This window comes from Tachypleus tridentatus, chromosome 13, assembly GCF_004210375.1.
Source record: "Tachypleus tridentatus isolate NWPU-2018 chromosome 13, ASM421037v1, whole genome shotgun sequence".
In the NCBI taxonomy this organism is placed as follows: domain Eukaryota; kingdom Metazoa; phylum Arthropoda; class Merostomata; order Xiphosura; family Limulidae; genus Tachypleus; species Tachypleus tridentatus.
The window spans coordinates 34613149-34625951 of NC_134837.1; the positions used below are offsets into that span (position 1 = coordinate 34613149).

Here is a 12803-nt window from a genome sequence, read left to right on the forward strand (position 1 = left end):
TTAAAATACTGGACTTAAACCTAAAAAGACGTGATTTCACTTATTGCACAATACTTACCTGACTGAAAAGAGGCTTGGAATATATGGAGCAGAAAACCATGTTCTTTTTTCTCATAATTAATAAGTGACTCAATTAATTAAGTTTAAGCATTACACAACTTGTTTGTTATATGTATAGTCTAAAGGTAATATCCTGATAATTTCCATTCTAAAAGTTTTGTTATAGTGCTCATATCTGATATTACGTCCAGTAACCATGGAGAGTGACTAGAAAATATCTAGACAAAAATTAAACAAGAAAGAAAAGTTAAATTCTAAATACAACACAGCTCATAAATTAGGTATTTATAGGCCTAAATTGTACTACTTTTATGCATAGAGTCATATTATTAACACAGAACGTTCGTTATTAATCGCTTACTTATTCTACAGGGAAATGCTTATTTACTTTTATACATGTATATCAGTTTTGAAGTCAACGTGCTAATCAATAATCATAAATTTAAATATATAAGGATAAACACCTCCATTGTGATTATACAAAATATATAATGTTATTAAATGCCTCTAAAATATTACTTTTGTTATTGTGAAAATTTATATATTTTTAATTACATTATAAATAAAACATACTATGTTAATTTAAATAATGTACTTTCTAAGATATTCCTGTTTAATATGTAAAACACTTTAGACAAGTTAACAACTGAAAAAACTTTCAGTAAGGGGAACCGTACCATGGACGTTTTATTTATTTATAATTGAAAAACTTTACTTAACAAATTTTAACACTTATAAAAATTAAGGGGACGCAACAAGTCGGTCAGGATTTTGCTGTCTATCATATTGTTGTAATGAAATAGATTCCAGTTTCTCGGCGAAATGTCTGAGAGATTGTAACGTTAAAAAATCGTGGTTGGCACAGATGGTTCATGCTTTAGCTTTGAGCTTAACACCAACGAACAAATTTCTCCGAGTGGGAGTTATGAACATTTTTGACAACATGATTAATAAGAGAATAACATTAAGACAGAAAAGAAATGAATAAAAATGAAATGAATGTTCTATTACTAAAAACAATGTAATGAGTACAACGAGCTGAAGTCAGAATGTCAACATCAGATTATTAACTTAATATACCTTCAATTTATAAGACCATTTACGTTAATAGTCAAAACATTTATGAAGAATGTTGTGAACTGTGATCAAAACGAAGAAATTTACAGGGTTTCGTGCTCCTATTATTCTCGTTAAGAAAACACAGATTTAAAAGTCAATTGAAAGACGAAAATTAGAAATTTCCATAATCTGAAAGGAGGACCTTCGTTCATCAGAGGAAAACTCAGAACGACTGAGCTAAGAGTCAGAAAAAGGTGGAGTGTCCTTATCGTGGACTACCATGACAACCAGGAAGTGTTTTGGTTAGCTTTAAAAAGATTATCCCAGGTACGACTCATTTCCGTTGTGCAACATGCAACTCTTGAAATCTTATAGTAATTTTCAAGTAGCACCTTGGCAACATGTACCTATGTTTGTTTATCTTTTCACCGGTCCTTCCATTAATGTAAAAATGTGTACCGGTCCTCCCATTAATATAAAAATGTGTACTTAAAACTAAATATGACCAATTCTATTTGACTCTGCCAGCTTTTGGAAATCTTACTTTTTGTATATGTTATTCGACTGCACTATTCACTCAGTAAAACCGAAAAAAAACAATACATTATTCTGTATACCTACGTTTGTTTAATTTCTCTACGGTTTGAAAGAGCCTCAATGGCTTAGTGATAAGTCCAAAAGCGTAAAACGCTAAAAACCGAGTTTCAATACATGTAGTGGGCACAGCACGGATAGTTCATTGTGCACTTTCCGATTAACTACAAAAAACAAACAAACAACAACAACAACAAAGATTTCACACATAAGTTTACATTTTTCGGCAAATTTGAGTTAGAAACTCAGATAAGTGTGTAATTATTTTATAGTCCAGTAACAAACAGCACCCACCGCCAACTACTGAGCTACTCTAGTCGAATAGTGGAATTTGACCGTTGTTTTTATAACGCTTCCATGGCCCCTAAACATGAGCAGAATTTTTGGTTCAACAGTAACAAATCGCCACACACTAACCGCTATGACTCATTCTTGCGTTTATATATTTAACGCACACAAATTAAAGAAAAAAATAATAAAGTGTTTGGAATTCTTTCGACAAAATATGTTCCGTATAAAAATGATATAATCCGATGCCTTATCCATTATATTATACATCCGTTAACAAAATCATATAATGATCAAAGGTAATACTGGCTAACTAAGCAAGAACATATTAAGCCAGTTATTGATAACTACTGAACCATTCAATGCCAGGAAAGCGCTTTTGAAATGTTCAAAATTAACGACTCTTCAAGACCAATTACAATTCTAGTTACTTCCCAGTTGACAGCTTCCAATTTGCCTAGTGACCTGAGCACTTATGTGTACATCATTGTTACACAATAACAAAAGGAAAGGGAATTTTATGCAATGGTTTATCTGGTTTAGCAAGAAATATATCAAGAAGTTTGGATAAAATTAACTCAATTTAGAAATTTATATTTTATAACGTTACATCTGGAAGACATTTTTTCTTTCAATATCTATAAATAACACACAGATATACATACGTATATGTGTGTACTCACATAAGATTCGAGTGATTTAAAGACTTGGCCTTCAACAACTACAAAAATGAACGTTTGTTACATCATATACTTAGAGAACATGTAATCAACATGTTTTTTCTGACATTTTAAACCGTCATCAGTTTAACTTCTTGTAATCGGAACTAATAGAAACCTGGTAAACTTCATTCACCTACCGCATCCTCTGACCCTGGATCACAGTTGTGCTCAAGAAGTATTTCTGCTACTTTCTGGTGATTATATTGTGCTGCCAGGTGGAGTGCAGTTCGTCCATCCTGACAAAATAGAAACAGCAGGGAGATCAGCTTATGTCAAGCCTTCAAGTACAGACTACATAATGAAATTAAATTTACTTCAACGAAAGAGCGAACAAACGATTTCACATATAAGCCTTTCTGTGTCAGTACTGTATTACGGATAACATATTAATGAATAATGATATTAACAATTATTTTGTTAACGGAATGACCTTAGCCTAACTTTGATAAAATATTCTAAACAGCTGAAAATAAGCTGATTCTTTACACACATATATATGTATATAGACACTCACACATATATTTGCATATTAGATATTACAATGACAATCATATTATGCATTGAAATGATTTCGTTAATCAAACAGTACCTCATCGCGGTCTTCTATTTCCACACCAACTCGTAGAAGTCTCACAAGAACCAAATGGTAACCTTTTTCTGCCGCTAGGTGGACGGCTGTTGATCCAGTCTATGGAAAGTTAGATATGTGTGAAATGAATGACAGTTTATAATCTACGTTAGGTGTAGGTTATTTTTACTCTCATTCTTTGACATATTTTGACTTTTTAAAAAAACTTTATTCACGCATCTTTCCATTTCAACATTCTGCGTGAGTAAGTCGGTCTAATTTTGATTGTATATCTATCTCTTTATTTAAAATACAAAGAGAAAATAAAAAAGGTACATAATATTTTTCTTTTACATTCTGTATCTTTAAGTTACTAGGTAAAACACTTGGAAATGAACATGATAAGGTCACGTGAGAAATTAAACACACGAGTTCCATAGTGCTATGTTATTATTGCGTAATTCCAGTTGACATTACCTCCGCTAGGACTAACTATCTTTGGGCGTGATAACATTAGAAAAAAGAATGAATTAAACATCTCTATTCCTCGTGCTAAACTTTAATGTTATGGATTTCAATAAAACTAAACGCTACAACACACAAGAAACTAATAATGAGGGTGAATTTGCTTATGACCAACCAGCCCAAAATTAGCAACGGTACGAAAAATCACAAAGACCGATCTGATACTGATGAACGGTAAAATTTAGTTTGCAACAGTAAAGACGGATCATTACCACGTGACTATCCTACCATAACTTATACATAACGATCGACTTCGGCCTATTAAATTCTTCGAGTTAAGATGAATTGTTAGAACTTCCCCAAAGCATTGTTAACAGTTCGTACTGGTAGGGTGTCTCTAATTATACAAAATCTGCAAACGTTGATACTAGAATCGTTTTTATAGATGGAGTGAGGAAGACAATTGAGCCAATATATAAACATTGTACGACGGAACTCGGTTTTTATTAGGTCAAAATGTTGTAATACAATGAAATCAACGTCAACACGTCTTTAAGAGAGAAGGCAGCTAGTCATCACACCCACCGCCAACTCTTAGGCTACTCTTTTATCAAAGAACAGTGGTCCCCTACTGGCACAGCGGTAAGTCTACGGATAATAAATCAACTTGTTGAAGACTCCGAGATTCCTGTCGAAATCACTTCCAGAGTATCAACATAGATGCAATAATTAGTGGATTCCCTCGACTTTCTACCCGAAAACAACTCTCCCATTGAAAAACAAACAACAAGTATTGATAAAGAAAGAAGTTATTCTATCTTTCTACCATAAGTCACGGTAAAGAAAATCACCAAAAATGGTTAGAGACTGAACAGTTTAGGTTACGTTAAATAAGTAAAGAAAAATTTTTTTGTTAATTAAACTTATGATTGTTAGTTTCTTTCAAACATATTATTAGTGACTGTCTATACGAATACTGACGTCGCTAAGTTTCAAGAGTCGCTTTAATGTTAAATATGGAAGTTTAAATGAAGTTTAATGTGCCAATCCAGAGAGGGAACAGTGTTGTGAGCTATGTTTGTCTTTCAATTTAGACTTTTAAGGTTGTTTCGCCAGAGGGAATGTTAACGTGACGTGATAAGCGCACAGCGTAGCGTTGAACTATTTTGAATTGGTTCAAGACAGGTTGTTGAGATTGTTGTTTGCTTGTTTTTGAATTTCGTGCAAAGCTATGCGAGGGCTATCTGCGCTAGCTGTCACTAATTTAGCAGTGTAAGACAAGAGGGAAGGCAGCTAGTCATCACCACCCACCGCCAACTCTTGGGCTACTCGTTTACCAACGTCCCCACTGCTGAAAGGGCGAGCATGTTTGGTATGACGGGGATTCGAACCCGCGAATTACGAGTCGAGGACCTTAACCACCTGGCCATGCTGGGCTTGGTGGAAAGATAACGCTAGGAACTTGTTAACAATTGCACATTTGTAGTTAAAATCATGAAAAGAAACTATCACCGTCTCATTGGAACATATACGAGTAAATTATATTTTTGCATTGACAAAGCATACATTAAAAGGTATAATCTTATTAAAAGAAGATTTTGAGCTTAGACTAATAATTCTAATTAGATTAAAACACACATAAAGACGTATGATTCTATTACAAATACATTAAACGAACGAGTAATATAAAAATAATACATAAAAGTTAGTTGTTAATATCAAATACAATTTATATATATATACTTTTATTGTTTAAAAAACTTGTTATATTTATTACATAGACTGACTCTATGAGAAAAAGTTATCCATTCAAAAACGTTTGAAGAAAAAAAGAATCCAAAACTCTTTCTTAAAGAAGGGAAATCTCATAAATCCAACAAAATAGAGCAACTTGCCATCCTTCGTATTGCACCATTTTGTTCATGTATTGCAAATCTGGATTTAAATTCAGCTTACCTTTGATTTCACCACATCACGTCTTAGCAACTCAGGATCGTTTGCGTATTTGTTATGGGACAGAGGTACGTCATGGGCTATCTGTACTCAGCCTACCATGGGAAATCCAGCCCCGGATTTTAGCGTCATACATTGATAACCTTACCGCCGATCCACTGTGGGACCCCCAGGATAGAGGAGAAAATAATTTGTGTTTGTTTTTTCAAGCTTAGTAGAACACTGTTTGTTTTTTGAATTTCGCGCAAAGCTACTCAAGGGCTATCTGCGCTAGCCGTCCCTACTTTAGCAGTGTAAGACTAGAGGGAAGGCAGCTAGTCATCGGCCCCCACCGCCAACTATTGGGCTACTCTTTTATCAACGAATAATGGGATTGACCGTCACATTATAACGCCCCCACGGCTGAAAGGGCGAGCATTTTTGGTGCGACGGGGATTCGAACCCGCGACGCTCAGATTACGAGTCGAACGTCTTAACCCATTTGGCCATGCTGGTCCGCCCTCAAGTTTCTGTGTCCTCATTTGTAGAATATTTTTGCATAACAGAGCCAGTTTCTAATCCACCTCCTTTCAGATAAAAATCTTAAAGATTTTTGTGGAAAGTCTAACTGAGAAGTTTGGATGTTTACCGGCAATAACGTCACAGAAATCTTTATGTGAATCTACGTTGGACAGTGGATGTTTTAAGACAATGACGTCACATAAATGTGCGAACCTCAGTTGAAAATATGGGTAGTTCTAAACGGTAATGTCGTATAATTGTTTGTGTGGATCTAGACACAGTATTTGGATGTTTAGTGGTAATGACGTCATATATCATTATGTTGCATGAATGAAACAAACACGTGACAAGAGAATAAAGGACACGCAAGCAACTACTCGGCTTCATATCAAAAGTGTTTGTGCTGCTCTTTGTAGTCAACTTGGTTTAGTAGAAAATGAAACATTTTCATGCAATATAAGATTAATAAATAGTTATTCCTATTTTAAACTGAACTGTAAATGTAATGTTTATTTCCCAAGCATAATAGAGAGAGAATACACTGACACACTACCTTATCTTTAATACTGACATCCGCTCCAAACTTAACTAGCTGTTCGACAATCTCCATATTGTTGTTAGCTACAGCTGAGTGAAGCGAAGTCTGTCCGTTCTGAAAGAACAATGTATGTATATATGCATACTTCTATTTTTGTGCATCACATAAACACACACACATACACACATATATATTTGTGTGTGTGTTCTACATTGTACAAAGGAGAAAATATAATACATTCCAGTTTGATAAATTGTTTGGATAAAAAAAAAGAACGTGTTATTACGAAATAAAGCTTAAAATCGTTTGGTTACACACATGGATAAGAAACCGTATTTATTGCCTAGTATTTATCTCCACTGATACTTACTTATCCCTGATAATTTATCTTATCCAAAATCCGATTTTTATTAATTACTTTTGAAGTTGTTTCTACAGCGAACTAGGATCACTGAAACCTACTTTAAAACGTTTAATGTACTTATATTCTTCTATAACATAAGCTAGACTTACTCTGTCACAGAAATTCACTTCAATATTCTCCACCGACTCTAAGAGGAAAGCGACAACGTCCATGTGATTGTTTTGAACTGCACAATGAAGGACATTCAGTCCTTGCTAGAAGACAGAAAGTAAATATTAAACTGAAAACGTGCCAGGTGGTTAAGGCACGCGACTCGTAATCAGGGTTGCGGGTTCGAATCCCAGCCGCACCAAACATGCTCGCACTTTTAGCCCATGGGGTGTTAAAATTCTAATGGTCAATCCCACTATTCGTTGGTAAAAGAGTAGCCCAAGATTAGGCGGTGGGTGGTGGTGACTAGCTGCCTTCTCTCTCGTCTTACACTGCTAAATTAGGGACGGCTAGTGTAGATAGCCATCGCGTAGCTTTGCGCGAAATTCAAACCAAACAAACAAACAAAACTAAAAAAATTACTGAACATAACATTCAGATCTTCATAGAAAAGAGCACGCAAGTACCAGTATACGGGCATAGAAAGTTATAAGATATAACTTAGTATATAAGATTAGTATGGTTACAAGCGTACATCTACGGCGGTGGAGCGCAGGTTGTTAGGAGATGATATTAAAAAAAAAACACCAGGTACATATATATAAATATATATACTTACAAAAAGTCCAAATTTGAATTGGACTATAACCTAACTAAGCGATAAGTTCATATTGGACTACTCTTTAACCAACGAATAGTGGGATTGTCCGTCACTTTATAACGCTCCCACGGGTGAAAGGGCGAACATGTTTGGTGTGACGGGGATTCGAACCCGCAACCTTCGCAATACAAGTCGAGTGCCTTAACCACCTGGCCATGCCTGGCCAGTATAGAAAGAAAAATGCAAAGTCCAATCCAGTAAGTGATAATTAGAGCGTTTTACTTCTTAAACTACAAGCAAATGTACAAAGTAAGGTGTTCTTTTTATGTTCATTTCAATATATCAGTAAATAGTATTGTATATCACATAACATGGACAAAATAAGTTTTTAAAAATGCACAATCCAAAGTAGCTAAACGTCACGAGTATTTATAGAGTGACAATCCGTTACTGGACTTTTTGTTTCGCCGTCACCAATATTTATGTTGTCGCACAGAAGAAATATTAACTTCGGCACGTCCCTTGTTTGACACAACAAAATTGTTGTCGACAGCGAAGCTTTAATTTCTTAGAAATACCAGTTTATTTTCTTTGGGACAAGCAAATCACATCGTTGTAACAGCTTGTTATGTTGGACGGGTTCTTTGTGGATTATATAGTATAGAAAGATGATTTGTTTTTAATTTCGCGCAATGCTACACGAGGGCTATCTGTGCTAGCCGTCCCTAATTTAGCAGTGTAATACAAGAGGGAAGGCAGCTTGTCATCACCAACCATCGCCAACTCTTGGGCTACTCTTTTACCAACGAATAGTGGGATTGTCCATCACTTTATAACGCTCCCACGGGTGAAATGGCGAACATGTTTGGTGTGACGAGATTCGAACCCGCAACCTTCGGATTACAAGTCGAGTGCCTTAACCACCTGGCCATGCCTAGCCAGTATACAAAGAAAAATGCAAAGTCCAATCCAGTATGTGATAATTAGAGCGTTTTATTTCTTGGACTACAAGTTAAATCTTCCAGTCTATAGACTTACGAAGGTAAAATCCGGGTTTCGATTTCCCGCTGTGGGCACAACAGATTGTTCAATGTGACTTTGCTCTAAAACAGGAAACAAACTACAATTTAATAACTTGTAGAAGTTTCCAGTGTGCCCCCCGCTAGTACAGCGGTACGTCTACGGATTTACAACGCTACAATCTGGAGTTCAATTCCCATCGGTGGGCTCAGCAGATAGCCCGATGTGGTTTTGCAATAAGAAAACACACAGTTTCCAGTGACTAATGATGGGTGTAACTTTACAAATAAATAATCTATCGATAGAAATTCCATTTACTAATTTTTTCGCACGCACGGCATATCTTGTATCTTATGTACCTCATGAAAAACACTAACTTACAATGTGCGATGCTGACTAGTTCAATAACCTATCAACAAACAACCTACTGTCGCCTAATTTGTATTTTTATGCTTTAAAATATTATTTTGCTAAAATTATTTTTTCTTTCATTTTTATGACGCCACATTGTGAGACTGATAAAATTATTTATATGTTGGTAATGTTTTTCCTGAAAATGACCATAAAAGTCTATTTTGAGAGAGCTTTAAAATATAACTTAAAGGCTTAACTTCCTCCAATTAATAAACAGACATATTAAGAAATTAAAGCATAAATAATTTCAGAGCTTGAATCGACTTAGGGTTTTTAAAGTTCCTTATAATTAGTGTTTCTTTTTCTTTCGTAAGCCCTCAATAATATTTGAATCATGTAAATATTTTGAGATTAATTTAATTATGTTAATGATAATATATTACAAATTTGTGCCAACACTATCAATAATTTAACATTTCGTGAAGTTAACACGGTTATAAATCATTTCGTCAGTTATTTTCACTAAGTCGTGGGTTTTGTATCTGTCACATAACTTTGTAAGTTAACGAGCAATTGTAATTTTCGTTCTTCACTTTGTATGTCACTTATATTAGGCTAAATAATATTTTGTCAGTAATTCGGTATATTCATGTAGGTGAAGTCTAAATAAATTGTAACGTTCTAAGACTTTTGAAAACTACAATAAAAAAAGATAAGTCATTTTGAATTTGGGAGCAGTTCATTCGACATAAATATAATTGTGTTCTATAGCATTTCTCCAAATGACATTTCTACAAAACTGAACACTTTGAGGATGGTTTGCGATGTGGCGTAGTCTTTAGAGACTTAAAAAAACGTTACCAATAAAAAAGAGGTAATAGCTGTCACGTAGTTTTCAAGAATTCAGGGTTCTCAAAAGAAAGATGTTGATAACAAAGTGCATCATTTTTTTATACTTAAGACTTAGTATTACCGTGCATTTTATTCCAAGTTGAATTCACTAACTTTACTTTGCCTTTTCTGAATATTCTAAAATGACCTGCATTTGCTTTACTTTCAATTTCAATGCATTACTGACGAAAGTAAATAATTATATAAACTAAAAAACGTTAGGAAATACTTAAATTCTTGAGGTATTTAACAATATTTCTCTTTTTTTTTATCTGAATGCTTTACTAAGCACGGTAGTGTTTAGTATGTAAGAATGGGCCGAGAAAAAAAATGGCTACCGCATTCAATTTATTATTTTATTATGCTTACAGATAACTGTCAAAGTTGAATAATAGCCTTATTTGAGCACTTAATTGTCATTCAAGTATTTGACACTTGTGAGACTCCCAGTATCATTGAGGATATATTACTAAAATGAAGAACTGGGAACTGGCTAAAATCCAAAGTGGTTGTCTTTGTTTTTCTTCTCCTACATTAGTCAAAACGAGTAAAATTTTACAAATGCTTTAGTGCGACAGAAAAGCATTTTAAGAATACTTGGGAACAGGCTATCACTAAGCACGTTAGTGCTTAATACGTACGGATAGGCCAAGAAAATAATCACTGTTGCGTTCAATCTATTACTCTATGATGCTTACAATTAACTGCAAAATTTAAGTTATAGCCTTATTTGAGCACCAATTGGCATCATTTAGCGAATGTTTAACAGCTTGTGTAACAGTAATATTATTTTGTTTTTCTTACACAGTTTTTTTGTGGGGAAATAATAAAATGGAAAAGTACTACTCAGCAGTGATTTAAGTTTATAAGGATACATTATTTCAATGATCAATAAATAACAGTTTCATTTTCTGCGTGCTAGATGGCAGTGCAAATTGTTCTTATACAACGACCGTTGGTGATTTTTCCCTGCACAAACATATCTGCCAAAACAAGTTCAGTGAAAATAAATAACTAAAGAATAGTCTAAATTAATATTTACGGTATCAAGGTTGTTCGTTTTGTTTATTTTTTGGATTTCGTGCAAAGCTACACGAGGGCTATCTACGCTAGCAGTCTCTAATTTAGCAGTGTAAGACTAGAGGGAAGGCAGCTAGTCATCACCACCCACCGCCAACTCTTTTACTAACGAATAGTAGGATTGACTGTAACATTATAACGCCCCCATGGCTGAAAGGGCAAGCACATTTGGTGCAATGGAGATTCAAACCCGCGACCCTCGGATTACGAGCCAAACGCCTTAACCACCTGGCCATGTTGGGCCCGGTATCAAGAAAATAAAGTATTATGGAATTTTAAGAGCTGTTTACATGTTATTGATATCTGAGTTTAACAACACCAGTTTCATAATTTTAATTATCAAAACAGTACATTATATAGCAGCCTACTTTTCTTCAAATTTTTGGCGGGGTTAAAACTGGTAGGTAGTTGTGTATGTGTGGTATTATACTTTATGGTCTTGGGTCTTTATGCTGCCCTCTCTATTAATCAACATTACCCTAGTATGTGGTGGATCTGATAATACGCACATGCAGTGAGTAGGGGTGAAGTTGGAAGGTATGGGTTCTGTAACTATCCCCTTTAAGCCGGTTCAGTACCCTGAGGTGCTTGTAATGTTTTGGAGGAAACCATTCCACCTTCACTGGCCTCGAGTATAATTCAAAATTAAAGTAACTGACAAAACTGATATGATATTAAAAATAAGTATTACTACTGAATTATAAAAATAAAACAAACGTTCACTTATCAGTCTACTTTTTCAAACTGTTTAAAATAGAGGGGAGATACGTAATAAATATTATTTTTGGAAAAATTAAATATGACGTATGAATGTGCAAAAGTACAAAAACAAAGTAGGGATAAATACGTAAAACCACAACATAAGTAACCAAATTTTTCCAAGAATAACTTTTATTTACAACTAAATGTTGAATTCCTGTCAATTGCACGAAGTCATGCTTGAATAAAAGCATTTAAAGTTAATAGTGTTATACAGTGTTACAGTGGCTAATAACCATAAGCTTGTAAGATTAACCCAGTTCTTACTGGCTACTTACATAATGATTTTTATATGGTTTCTTGTATTAATCCCTACATTTTAATGTACTTTTTGGCATTGTTATCCATGCATGATACATAATTTTTGCAAATTTTTATCACTTATATTATAACAGAAACACAGGTAAAACTAACAACATGTTATTTTCAACATTTACGTTTCAAACAGTCGTGTAAATTTTATTGTAAATCTGACAACTGTATATTCAACTATAGTAAAATGTACAATATCTGAATGCATTGAATAGTCTAGTTCCAGAGCTTTAGTAATTAAATTTTCTTTCATTTTATTTGTGGATATTTACGCAAAGCCATACAAGTGATATCTGATCTAGTCTCTCTAATTTTTAAATGATAGACTTGAGGGTAAACAACTACCACCAACTCTTGAGCTACTCAACTCCAACAGTATAGAGTTGATTGTCCCTTCTATAATGCACCCATGTCCCAAAGAGAGAGGTGCGAGTTTATGGCAAAAGGCTGTGAACCACAAGCCGTCGAAAGCACGATTCAGGCACTCTAACCATTGGACCAGTTAATCCTAGCCAACCTTGCCA

General features: G+C 34.5%; 1 protein-coding gene across 2 annotated transcripts in view; it reads right to left on the bottom strand.

The window, feature by feature from the left end:
• Nucleotides 1-12803, bottom strand: part of LOC143238979 (uncharacterized) — a 52930-nt gene that overhangs the window by 20785 nt on the left and 19342 nt on the right. For both annotated transcript variants that reach the window (XM_076479668.1, XM_076479667.1), the window contains exons 5-8: nt 7262-7366; nt 6764-6862; nt 3313-3411; nt 2861-2959 (exon numbers count right to left, since the gene is read on the bottom strand). In XM_076479668.1, coding sequence (XP_076335783.1) covers nt 2861-2959; nt 3313-3411; nt 6764-6862; nt 7262-7366 — 402 coding nt within the window. The remainder of the gene's footprint in view (nt 1-2860; nt 2960-3312; nt 3412-6763; nt 6863-7261; nt 7367-12803) is intronic.